Source organism: Podarcis tiliguerta, assembly GCF_965153285.1.
Source record: "Podarcis tiliguerta genome assembly, chromosome: 4".
Taxonomy (NCBI): domain Eukaryota; kingdom Metazoa; phylum Chordata; class Lepidosauria; order Squamata; family Lacertidae; genus Podarcis; species Podarcis tiliguerta.
The window spans coordinates 16332850-16346157 of NC_139537.1; the positions used below are offsets into that span (position 1 = coordinate 16332850).

Below are 13308 nucleotides of genomic sequence, written 5' to 3' on the forward strand. Positions count from 1 at the left end.
AATTATTTCCTGTCTTTCCCTGGAGGCGCAGGCTATTTTGTGGGTGGGGGATGGGGAAGATGTCTGAATTCTACTTCAAAAGCGAAACTTCTCCCTCGGGGGGCGGGAACGGGCGGACTAGGCCGCAGCCTCTACCGGAAACCCGGCTCCCCTGATGCCGCCTCACGCGGCGCCTCACGCTTCCCGCGCTCTTACCCTCCTTCCCGGCGCGCGGCCTACGACGCAACGCCTCCAGTTTCCATAGCGCCGCAGCTATTGGGAGCGAGGAGGGAGAGATAAATAACCCCGCCCCTTTCCGGGCGCGCACGCGCAAGGCAAGGCCCATCTCGCGACAAGCGTCCTGAACCCCGCCCCCCGCCCCGCCTCCGAGCTAAGCTCCTCCTTTCCCTTCGTACCCAATGCACGCTTCAGGCCACGCCCCCTCTCCTCTTCTAATCCCGGTTCCCCAAGCACTGCAGGCAATCCCCACTGCGCAGCCGCAGCAAGGGTGAAAGAGTGAGACGAAAGGCCCGAGGAAGGCCGGAAGTCCCCTGGCGCCTGGGGTTGCTGCCGGTCATTCCTTGGCCCCGCCCCTTCCCCCGGGCTGGAGGCGGGGGTGAGTTTTCCCCGCGGCGCGTCCGGGGCGGGCTGCTCCGAAAGCCCTGCGGAGGTTCCAGCCGAGGGGCTCCGTCTTTCGGGCGTCGCTTGCAAAAAAAAAGGGGGAAGGCAAGGGATATTAATTATTATTCTTGCAATATGATGGGTTAATGAATTGCTTTTTATTTTTCCAGCCTTTGGAAACCTGATGCTTCTGGAGCGCTGCAGCGTGTTGCAAAAAAAGAGAGAGAATCACCGCATGTGTCTGCTAAGCAACGCTGAGTTCAATGGGACTTCTTGCTCAAGGTAAGTTGCTGCAGCGAGTAGGGGGATTTTGCAAGCGGAGGAGCGCAAATGTCAGTTTCCTTGGAAACCAGGATGCAGCTGGGTATTTTTTATTTTACCTCCTAAAATTTATACACCGCTTGGTTTTACCAGCAACGTAACAAACCTCAAAGTGGTTTACAGGAAGCGTAAAATCAGGAGAACGTTTACCGTACATTATAACATGCAGAAAGTTAGAACGCTAAATCAGATCAAAACTCACGTCAGCATTTCTAAGCACCTGGGATGGCGTGTGTAAACAATGTATTTAGCAGGCACCGAAAAGAGCAGAGTGTACAGTGGTACCTCGGGTTACTTACGCTTCAGGTTACATACGCTTCAGGTTACACACTCCACTAAGCCAGAAATAGTGCTTCAGGTGAAGAACTTTGCTTCAGGATAAGGACAGAAATCGGGCTCCGTCAGCAGGAGGCCCCATTAGCTAAAGTGGTGCTTCAGGTTAAGAACAGTTTCAGGTTAAGAACAGACCTCTGGAATGAATTAAGTACTTAACCCGAGGTACCACTTCAGTTTTTAGCTCTGGCATAAGTACCCAGCGCCTGCCAACCTAGCAGTTCGAAAGCACCCCCGGGTGCAAGAAGATAAATAGGGACCACTTACTAGCGGGAAGGTAAACGGTGTTTCCGTGTGCTGCACTGGCTCGCCAAAAATGCAGCTTGTCACGCTGGCCACGTGACCCGGAAGTGTCTGCGGACAGCGCTGGCTCCTGGCCTCTTAAGCGAGATGGGCGCGCAACCCCAGAGTCGGACACGACTGGCCCGTACGGGCAGGGGTACCTTTACCTTTAAGTAATGTGAAGATTGCAACCCAAAAAGCCACTTTCTTTCTGGTAGAGCCTTGAGCAATTCTTAGGCGATTGTTTTGCATGTTGAAGCTCGGGGCCGTCTTTAGCATATGCGGTGCCAGGGTGCAAAAAACTGCCCAGGGTGCAAAAAACTGCCCAGAGCCTCCAATTTGGGGGGAGGGCAGGCCAAAGTTGTTGAGCTTTCAAGGGGCACACAACTCTCTCCCATGCCACTGCGGGAGGAAAGCAATCCCCACGGAGGCTTGGGAGGGAAGCTGCACGCCTCATGTGAGCAGCATGCGTGCGCTGGGCGGGCCTCTCGACAGCCCACCAATCCCAGGCGCGCAGGAGCGTGGAGCCAGCTGGCTGCCTCAGCACCAGCAGCAGAAGAGCCTGTGGCACTCTGACAGGCTCTGCTCCGCCCGGCAGCGGCTGTCGGCTGGTCTGGTTCTTCAGTCTCTGGACTCTCGGCCTGGCGCTCCTGAGAGCCCAGCGCCTGGGTGCTGCACACCCCTAGTGCCTATGGGTAAGCCGGCCCTGTTGAGGCTTAATATAGTTTTTGTTTACAATATACAAAGCAGGTACAGGCTTCTTGTGGCCTGAGCTAGGCAGCTAGCCGCAAAAGAGGACCATTCATCTTCCAGTGTGTAAAGGTAAAGGGACCCCTGACCATTATCTCCAGTCGTGGCCGACTCTGGGGTTGCGGCACTCATCTCACTTTATTGGCCGAGGGAACCGGCGTACAGCTTCCGGGTCATGTGGCCAGCATGACTAAGCCGCTTCTGGCGAACCAGAGCAGCGCACGGAAAGGTCGTTTACCTTCCCTCTGAAGTGGTACCTATTTATCTACTTGCATTTTGACGTGCTTTCGAACTGCTAGGTTGGCAGGAGCAGGGACTGAACAACGGGAGCTCACCCCGTCACGGGGATTCAAACCGCCGACCTTCTGATCAGCAAGTCCTAGGCTCGGTGGTTTCACCCCCAGCGCAGAGGGTATTTTAGTGCTTGAAGTTTGAGTGACAAGCTGTACCTGCTGAAATCCCTCTTCTACACAATTGCCAAAGGTGAGGGGGCCCTGTCCTTTTGCATCTGACCCCCCTTTGCCTAATCCTATGCATCCTTACTTGGATGTAAAGCCCGCTGAGTTCAGTAGGAGCTACTCACACATAAGTCTGCAAACCCCATTCAGTGAGATTCCCACTGAGTCTGATAGTAGCTTATCCCACATGGGAAGTTGCCATGAGCGCAGGCACAGTTAGAGTGTGTGTGTGTGTGTGTGCAAAAATCACACCTCTCCACTGTAACTCTTGAGTGAGTAGGAGCCTGCCCGCCTGTCTGCATGCTCCCGTACCACTCCTCTGCTGTTCCTGATTTGCTGACCAGCTACTGAAAACAATGATTTGGTGCTAATCCAATATGTGGTCAATAATTTCCACTTACCAGTTGATCGTATTGTATGCCTTTGTTATATATCTTCGTTGCAGCATTGGTAGTAGTAGTAATAATAATAATAATAGTAATAATAATAATAATAATTTATTATTTATACCCTGCCCATCTGGCTGGGCTTCCCCAGCCACTCTGAGTGGCTTCCAACCAAATATTAAAATACACTAATACATCAAACATTAAAAGCTTCCCTAAACAGGGATGCCTTCAAATGTCTTCTAAAAGTCTGGTAGTTGTTGTTCTCTTTGACATCTGATGGGAGGGTGTTCCACAGGGCAGGTGCCACTACCAAGAAGGCCCTCTGCCTGCTTCCCTGTAACTTCGCTTCTCACAGCGAGGGAACCACCAGAAGGCCCTTGGCGCTGGACCTCAGTGTCCGGGCGGAACAATGGGGGTGGAGACGCTCCTTCAGGTATACTGGGCTGAGGCCGTTTAGGGCTTTAAGGTCATAGCAACACTTTGAATTGTGCCTGGAAACGTACTGGGAGCCAATGTAGGTCTTTCAAGACTGGTGTCATGTGGTCTCGGCGGCCACTCCCAGCCACCAGCTTAGCTTCCGCATTCTAGATTTGTTGTAGTTTCCGGGTCACCTTCAAAGGTAGCCCCACGTAGAGCGCATTGCTGTAGTCCAAGCGGGAGATAACTGGAGCGTGCACCACTCTGGCAAGACAGTCCACGGGCAGGTAAGGTCTCAGCCTGCATACCAGATGGAGCTGGTGGACAGTTGCCCTGGACACAGAATTGACCTGCGCCTCCATGGACAGCTGTGAGCCCAGAATGACTCCCAGGCTGCGCACCTGGTCCTTCAGAGGCACAGCTACCCCATTCAGGACCAGGGAGTCCTCCACACCTGCCCACCTCCTGTTCCCCCAAAACAGTACTTCTAACCCTAGCCTGCCAGAGATCATCAAACAGTGCGACCAAGGCAGTTTCAGGAAGGGATCCAGTGGAATGGAAGATTTTACGGACATTCTTCAAGTTGAGATCGTATATTTGCTCTACTTGAGAGGCCTTTCTTCAGGTCCTGCCTCTGAGGCAAGGCACATGACATTGTCGGCTGTGGTGCCCAGGATTTGGAATAACATCCCAAGGGAATTTTAACTGATCCCCTCACGATCTGCTTCTTAAACGGGTGGCAGTGACTACAGTGGTACCTTGGGTTACATACGCTTCAGGTTACATATGCTTCAGGTTACAGACTCCACTAACCCAGAAATAGTACCTCAGGTTAAGAACTTTACCTCAGGATGAGAACAGAAATCGTGCTCTGGCGGTAGCAGGAGGCCCCATTAGCTAAAGTGGTGCTCCAGGTTAAGAACAGTTTCAGGTTAAGAACGGACCTCCAGAATGAATTAAGTACTTAACCCGAGGTACCACTGTATTCTATTCAAGCAATCTTCTGTAGGAGTCTGATTTTATTATAATAAACAGCTTTGTGGCATCGTAAAGACTGACAGATCTATTATGTGAGATAGCCTGTCAGATTCCCCCGCCCCTCCAATTAGCTTGTATGGCTAATTGCATTATGGGAGTCTTGGTACAAAAAAAGAAGGGCAGCAGGTTGGGGAAGGCCGTCATAGGTTTTCATGAGCCGCAGTCCCATTTTATCAAATGCATTATGGTATTATGAGTGTCTGCAGCGATATCGGAGGGGAGCAAAACAAGTAGACTGTTAATCACACTGGCTGTTCACAGCGCACTTGTTGTGGATAATACAGGATAATGCCTAAATCATTGGATGAAGTGCACTGTATTCCACTAAGACTTGTTCCCTAATAAATTGGTTACTCTTTACACTGCCACAAGACTCTTTTACTGCTTTTGGAATGCTTTGACTATGTATTTTGCAGCCCTTTCAAGTTTGTTTGTATTTTGTTGTGAACTTGAACCATAGTTTTTCCCTTGATTTTATTATATAGCTGTCTTCGTATTTGTAAGCCTCCTTGTTTGGTTTACTTAAAAATAGATAGTGGCATGTAAATTAATCAGTAATAGTAATAATAAGATTGGGAAGGACAAGGGAGGAAATCTTACTGGCCTAAGTTTGGACATACCGTATTTTTTGCTCTATACGACTCACTTTTTCCCTCCTAAAAAGTAAGGGGAAATGTGTGTGCATCTTATGGAGCGAATGCAGGCTGCACAGCTATCACAGAAGCCAGAACAGCAAGAGGGATTGCTGCTTTCACTGCGCAGCGATCCCTCTTGCTGTTCTGGCTTTTGAGATTCAGAATATTTTTTTTCTTGTTTTCCTCCTCCGAAAACTAGGTGCATCTTGTGGTCTGGTGCGACTTATAGAGCGAAAAATACGGTAATTGCCACACTCTCGCCACACAATGCTCTCGAAGATATCTAACAAAATGACTAAACTTTGTGTGGTGCCATAAAATGCTGTCTTATACAATACCTATTTACTTTAGCTGACCTTTCATAGGAGGCGTAAGGTCTGATATAAGCCAGGATTTGAGAGCAGAAGGATTCCTTTTTTTTTTTTGCTCCTGCACTGCCACAATTCGTGTGTTTTTTTAGTGTTAAATACTAAGAACTTATATCTTTTTTGTGTGTACTGGTCACTGTATTAATCATTTCTTAATTTTTCTTTCTCTAAAGGTTGCCATGATGTTGATGCGATCTATGCCACTAGCCTTTGCTAGCTGTTTCTATGTGCTTGTAAATTCTGCTGATGAACAATCAGGAAATGAAATGAGCTAGAAGAGGAGGAGGAGGAGGAACTATTTCACGTGTGAATTGGGGCTTGAGAACTCAAGTCTGCAGAATGAATGAAAGTGGGAAATCCTCAGAGAAGAACATAGAGGAGGATGCAAAAGATTATAGAGACTTTCCTGAGAGCTTTAACCAGCTTGAATTGTTGGAGACCCACCGGCACCTGATCCCCACAGGAACACAGAGTCTTTGGTCTGGAGATTCTGACGATGAAGACCAGGAAGAAAAAACCGAGGAATGGTACCAGGCTCAAGAGAAGAAGCTGGAAAACAACCCAGATAAGCTTCTGCTTTGGGCAGCAGAAAAAAATAGAGTAAGCCATTTCTTAATCACATTTCGGAAATTCATATTGGGGCTGTGTGTGTTGTGCCAGAAACCTAAATTTCTTCAACCTGATGTGGACAATCATTCCAGGCTTCATGATTTATGAATCTGATAATGAGTGCCAAAGCTGAGCGCTCTTCCTTTCCGTTCTCCCTCCTCGCATCATGTTCTGGCTTTGGCACAAAGTTGTTGATGATTTATTATTATCACAAATGAACAATTCATTACACTTGTTAGCCACTTTGTACAAAAAAAAGTCTCCAAATGCTTTAATCGGATACAGTACCAACAGATAAAACAAATTAGAAGGCAAAGATCTAGCAAACAGTATACAATACAAAATTCCTAAGAAGCTCATCTAAGAGTACAATAGGCCTACCTCCCTGCCTCAGCCCCCACCCAACTAAAAGATGAGCACCACAGTGGATGCTAACTTAAATATTATCCAAGAACTGGATCCTTTTAAGCTATTTTCCTGATTTGTTAACCCTAAGTCACAGTACTTAGGGTTGGCTGAATACCAACCAGGAACAACTAATCAAAATCAGGGTGCAGTGAGGGAACCGAGGCTTCTCAGACCTGGTGCCCATTCCTAGCTTCATAAATAAAGTTTAGTGAAGCCCTGGATTAATATCAGAATTGGGGCACTGTGACATGCTTCCTGCTATGCCAAAAAACTGTACAGTGGTACCTCGGGTTAGGTACTTAATTTGTTCCGGAGGTCCGTACTTAACCTGAAACTGTTCTTAACCTGAAGCACCACTTTAGCTGATGGGGCCTTCCTGCTGCTGCCGCACCGCTGGAGCATGATTTCTGTTCTCATCCTGAAGCAAAGTTCTTAACCTGAAGCACTTTTTCTGGGTTAGCGGAGTCTGTAACCTAAAGCGTATGTAACCTGAGGTACCACTGTAGTTGCGAAGTGGGATTTGATGTTTCATCTCCATGCTTCTTAAGTGGTTTTGCACAGAAGCGAAGGCCAATAAACATCCTTGTTTATTGTGTGCTATCAAAGCAATTCTCTTAAGAGGTTTCAGTGTTACTTCATTCTGTCCCTGCAATGGCTCTTGCACAATAGAGATCCAGTAGAATGTGGTGGATAGAGTGTCAGGCTAGGAACAGAGACCCAGGTTCAAATCCCCACTCTGCCTTAAACCTTGTTCGGTGATCTCGGGCCAATCACTCTTTCTCTCCATACATCCAGTTGTAAAGGGGAGAAAAACAGGAAGGGAAGACCTGTGTATATCGCTGCAATGCCCTTCCAGGAGAGATGGGGCAAAAATATCGTATCTAAGTCAACTCTGTGTTCCATTACAGTGGTGCCTCGCAAGACGAAAAGAATCTGTTCCGGGAGTCTTTTCGTCTTGCGGCTTTTTCGTCTTGCGAAGCAAGCCCATTGACGGAGTAGTGCTATTAGCGTTATTGGCACTTTAAGGGCTAAAAACGGCTTTTTTAGGGGTAGGGGATTAGCGGTTTTGCTGCTAAAATGCTTTTAGCAGCTTAGCGATTCAAAATAAGGGATTTTGGAGCAAAAAAAAAAATTCAACTTTTTTCGTCATTTTTCGTCTTGCGAAGCAAGCCCATAGGGAAATTCGTCTTGCGAAGCGCCTCTGCAGACGGAAAACCCTTTCGTCTTGCGGGTTTTCCGTCTTGCGAGGCATTCGTCTTGCGGGGCACCACTGTATTACTATTTATTTAATAATTTTGTATACCACCCTTCATCCAAAGATCACAGGGCAATTCACAACATAAAAATACAAAATGAAAACACCAAATGCATAATAAAAACTGAAGCAAACAAACCAATAACTTCCCTCCCAAGGAACACATTTTAAAAGCCATAGAATGTTAATGAGTCAAACGCCTGGTTGAAGAGAAACGTTTTCATCTGGCGCCTAAAGATATGTAACGAAGGAGCCAGGCGAGTCTCGTGGGGGAGAACATTACACAAACAGGGGAGCCGCTGCAGAAAAGGCCTTTTCTGTGTTGCCTTGCTGCGGCCCTCTCATGGGGGAGGCACACGAGAAAGGGTCTCAGGCGATGATCACACATGGTCCAGGACAGGTCACATCATTAGGCTGAGAGAGAATAAATTTGACTGAGGTTCTGTGAGCTTTATAGCTAAGCAAAGTATTGGCTCAATGTCTTCAGTACTACTCTTGCTGTAAAAGCAATGCATCTAGCTTGCAGGCTTGCTGAAACTTATTTGTCTCTTCACCCCCGCAGCTCAACACGGTGCAAAGGCTCCTGTCTCAAAACCTTGCTCCAGTAAATGTCCAGGATGAAGATTTCTATACCCCTCTCCACCGGGCTGCCTATAACGGGCACTTGGAAGTTGTACGGGAACTGATTGCCCACGGCGCGGATGTCCATGCCTTGACAGTGGATAGCTGGACTCCCCTGCACAGTGCCTGCAAGTGGAACAACACCAAGATAGCATCGTTCTTGCTCCAGCATGGGGCAGATATCAATGCTCAGACCAATGGCTTGCTGACTCCCCTTCACCTTGCAGCAGGGAACCGGGAGAGCAAGGAAACTCTCGAACTCTTGCTCATGAATCGCTACGTAAAGCCAAATCTCAAGAACAACTTGGACGAGACGGCGTACGATATTGCCAGGAGGACTGATATATATCACTACCTGTTTGAGATTGTCGAAAGTTGCACAAATTCTGCGTCCGATTCCTAGAAGTTGCATACGTTTGAATGTCGAAACACACACACTGCCAGCGCCTTTGTAAGAAGTTCCCTTTGTAATTGCACTCAAAAGTCGGTGCTTTCAACCCCACCTCTTTGGTGTAGCTTTACTCTGTGAGATGCTGAAATGAGGTCTCGTTTTGTTACGATGTCATTATTTTTATACTATAAACCACTCTACCCTTAAACTTGTGAAACATTTCCACTTTTACTTGAAAAGCTTTGGAGGAATCCTAAATATCTTGGGGCCGTTTCCCACACTGACCAATTAATGTGGCAGAAGTACTCCCATCCGTCAATCTCATATCCCAAAGCATGGGAATACACAGGAGTTGGGAACCAGCATTGTTTGAAACATTTGGGGTGTTTTGGTTTTTTCCTTTTAAAACCATTGAGAATTACTGAGACCTCTCTGCTGACTTACAGGAGCTGTGCTTAAGCAGAAAGAAACCAGTACAGCCTCCAGGCGGTTGTAATGAGATTAGCAGCTGCCCATCAACAGAGGAAAAATACTTTCTCAGCTATTAAAAACTGAGCTACCCTGAAATAAAAAAGTGCAATGTGATGGTCAGATTTCAGTGTCTGGTGCAATATATAATATACCTTGTCTGCCTACCTTCAAACCATTTTATGTGCTCAGATTTTGCTTTTTAAAGGGGTTACGTGAATGAATGGAAATAAGATGCTGGGGTGATATTACTTATTTGATGGCTGTGTGAGCAGGATTTGAATCCTCATTCAATCCTACTGATGGATTCAATTGTTGAAAGTTACGTGGATTCTTTGTTTACTGTTGCCCTCCATAGATGCTTAACAGCGATAGATTTTTTCAAACGCAAACCTGGAACTATGAGATTTGAGAACTTGGTAATTCATGTACTTTCTTCCTTTTTTACGTTTTCATATAATGCACAGGGATGAGCTGGATGTCATTTATGAACGAGAAGTAGCCTGTAGTCACACACAGAGGTTTTATCCATTCCAAAGATACTTGGGGCTGGTTCACATAATACTTTTAAAATACAAGTTTGAAAAAGTTCATGTGAACAGTAGGTGTTGTCTCTCTACAGCTACATGTCATTCCGCCCTATAAATCATATTGGCTTGTACCAGATAGAAATTGGTGCAAATAGGTTCTCAATTTCTTGTACAGTGTCAGTGGGTAATGTATGAATTGACATACATGTAAACGCTCCTTTTGAATGTCTTGTGTGAATTAGCCCTAAATTAAAAGTCAGATCCACTGACGCTGGGGGGTAATGTGATGTTACCTCATAACTCAATTCACTGAGGCTGTTCTTGAATAAGTGGCCTAAAAGCTACAATCCAAAACATGTAAGCTAAAACCCACTTAACTCTGAAATAGACAAACAATCATCAGTGGTAGATCAACGAGGGAACTCTGGAGCAAAGTGGCTTGCGTACTGAAGCCAACAGTCCTTAATTTTGTAGTCCAAAGACCCAGTTCTGATTACTACTTACAAACTTGAACTTCTTGACTAAATGTGACTGTGTGTGCGGCACTCCAGTGTGGTCTATAAACTACTTGAATTGACCAGAAAATTACTAGTACAGTGGTGCCTCGCAAGACGAAATTAATCCGTTCCGCGAGTCTCTTCGTCTAGCGGTTTTTTCGTCTTGCGAAGCAACCCTATTAGCGGATTTGCGCTATTAGCGGTTTAGCGGCTATTAGCGGCTATTAAAGGCTTAAGGGATTAGCGAATTAGCTGCTAAAAGGCTATTAGCAGCTTAGCGCCTTAGAAAAAGGGGGTGGGGAGCGAAAAAACCCCTCAAGAATCACAAGACATTTTCGTCTTGCAAAGCAAGCCCATAGAGAAATTCGTCCTGCGAAGCACCTCTGAAAACGGAAAACCCTTTCATCTAGTGGGTTTTCCGTCTTGCGGGGCACCACTGTATGTTATCCTGTTCATTTATCAGCAGACTTTGCTCTATATAATCACATAGTTCCTGATAAAATCAGTAAAATAATTTCCCTAACTTACTAGAAAGTAAGCCTCATTGTAATTGTAATAGGCAGGTTTAGTTTTCTGAACTGATTACCGGTGCTTAGCATTAGGCTACACATTCTGCTGTTCTAACGGCACCTCTAAATAAATTGTTTCAAGATTTGACATCCAAGCCATTTAAAGTTAGTAGTATACTAATTAAAGTGGCTAGCAGATCACCATCTTAAGGTTGCACTACAAATTTAAACTGCTTGGGAACCAGTTTAAATGTGACAATTTCTCCCAAAAGAACACCGTGGCTTGTAGTTTTGTCAATGCTGAGGCTTCACTGGGAAATGATTGCCAGTTTTATCTCAAACTGCAATTGCCATTCTGTGGTTGGGAGCTGTGACTAATAAGCAGGTCTGAAACCATTTTAAAGGTGTAGTGTAGAAAAAGGAATTTTGTAGTACGTCTTTAAGTAGTGCAAAATTGCGAAGATCTACTGTAACTGAAAGCTGTAAAGCACTAGTATGTTGTAACAGAGAGAACTGGAGTATTTATTATTGTATGAAATGACAAATACAGGTGATATCAAAGTTCTCTTTAAAGATTTTTTTTATTTTTTGTGAGGTACTTGTTAATGTTTGAAAACCGCATGAAAAGTGAAATGGAATGTAACTGAACTTAATACAGGTAACACTTGAAATACAGTATACTGTAATTCTGCTGTGAGTCTTATTTAAAAATAAAATATTTAACACAGTGAAACGTGATCAGGTCTTCAGCTGCAAGGTTCATTGCAATGATTTGTGGGTTGATTAAGAGCAGTACAGTACTCTGGATACTAACAGCTTTCAGAAATACAGTGCAGCTAAATATCTAAAGTTCTGTATTAAGGAGAAATGAGTAATTGTATGTGTGTCACTGAGTGATTGTGTAGGTGCTAAAGCACTTTCAGGAAAACTGACACTGTCCTTTTTAAAATTTAATTGCATGTATATGTTGCCATTTCTTTGAGAGTGTGAGTGGGGCTAACCACTGCCTGTGGTTGTGGTGGAACACAATACAGAGTGTTGTGTGATTAACAGCACATGATCATATGAAGCTGCTTTTTACTGAGTTGAACTGCTAGTCTGTCTAGCTCAGCATTGTCTCAGCTGATTATTAATATGCTTTTAAATAGAGATTCCAGAAATTGAGCGTGGGACCTTTTGTATTCAGAGCATGTTATTGGAACTGAGCTGTGGCCCTTTCTCATGCTCAGTGGAATTGTGACTCCTCATACCGTGTGGCCCAGCTGCTGAATTTCAAAATCTGTTTGGGAAGCTGTGTTTTTGCTGGAACCAAGCCTATTTCCCAAACCATGGTGTGTTTGGTGGGAAAGTGTGTCGTTTGTACCTTATCCTATGTGATTCTCAAGATATCCAAGATTGTAAGTATGCTTAGAGAAAATCCACATACCATTTTAGTTTATCAGATGTATTTGCATTATATTTGTATGTCTTCCATGTGATGTCACTTCAGAAGCAAGTAGCAGCACACAGGGACCATACATATTTTAACTATGCTTTTCCCAGGCCTAGTCCAGCACACGGAAAGCACACAACATGAACAAAGACATGGAGAATCTGGTAGCTGGCGTTCTCCATGGTAGCATTTCTGAAGCCTTAACCTCAAAATGTGCATTCAGCTAGAAAGTCTTGGTTATATTCCTATGCAGTGAGTTTACCTGGCTCTATTAAAAAATGATTTTACAATACCACCCAATGCAGGTTTGCTTGGAAGTAAGTAAGTGTGGCATAGTGGTCAGAGTACTGGAGCTGGGTTAAAGTCCCACTCAGCCATGAAGTTCAGTGGGTGAACTTGGGCTTGTCACCGTCTCAGCCTCACGTGCCTCCCATGATTGTGGTGTTAAAAATGGGGCAGGGGGAGAGAACCATGTTTGACCATTCTTGACCTTGGAGGAATGGTTGGCATCCATCTGTCTCAGGAGACAATGGAGGCATGAGCCTTTGGGGACTGAAGTCAAACTGTTGGAAGGTTACAGCGCATGTTGCAGCTGTAGAGAGCGATACAGGAAATACATGTTTTGTTGCAGCTCGGGCAAATGGAGGCGTCCAGCTGGGTTTACTTCTTATTAGATTTATATCCCACCATTTTTTTCTTTTGGGTTTACACGAGCTACAATATGCTTAATTGTGTGTTTCATTTAGGGGCTCCCCCCCCCCCTTTGAAGTCAACAGTTGGGAGATAACCTGCTCCGCTTTGCCTAAGACCCAAATGCAATAGTCCTTCTTGCGCTGGTTCAAATCCACGGGCTTAAAGCATGCCTAACATGTTGTATTCAGGCCAGACGGGGGGGTACCTTTGGCCCTCCAGATGTTGTACTCCCTGGCCACTGGCTGTGCTCTTTGGCGATGATTGGAGTCTAGCAACATCTAGGCCAAAGGTTCTCTACATCCGA

The 13308-nt window shown here is 45.6% G+C and overlaps 2 protein-coding genes across 8 annotated transcripts in view; one reads left to right on the forward strand and one right to left on the reverse strand.

The window, feature by feature from the left end:
- The window catches only part of MRE11 (MRE11 homolog, double strand break repair nuclease), a 29230-nt gene extending 28833 nt beyond the window's left edge, over positions 1-397 (reverse strand). For 3 of the 7 annotated variants that reach the window (XR_014510184.1, XM_083436416.1, XM_083436418.1), the window contains exon 1: positions 196-311. The gene's annotated coding sequence lies outside the window, so the exon portion shown is untranslated. Of the gene's footprint in view, positions 1-195 lie in introns of all 7 variants that reach the window. The other 4 variants (XM_083436417.1, XM_083436415.1, XM_083436414.1 and 1 more) reach the window with 3 other exon arrangements.
- Positions 398-469: 72 nt separating this feature from the next.
- ANKRD49 (ankyrin repeat domain 49) lies at positions 470-9092 on the forward strand. Its single transcript, XM_083436876.1, has 4 exons — positions 470-595; positions 771-882; positions 5765-6191; positions 8426-9092. The coding sequence occupies exons 3-4, from the start codon at positions 5931-5933 to the stop codon at positions 8885-8887; spliced, it is 723 nt and encodes a 240-aa protein (XP_083293002.1). The 5' UTR covers positions 470-595; positions 771-882; positions 5765-5930; the 3' UTR covers positions 8888-9092.
- Positions 9093-13308: the final 4216 nt, after the last annotated feature.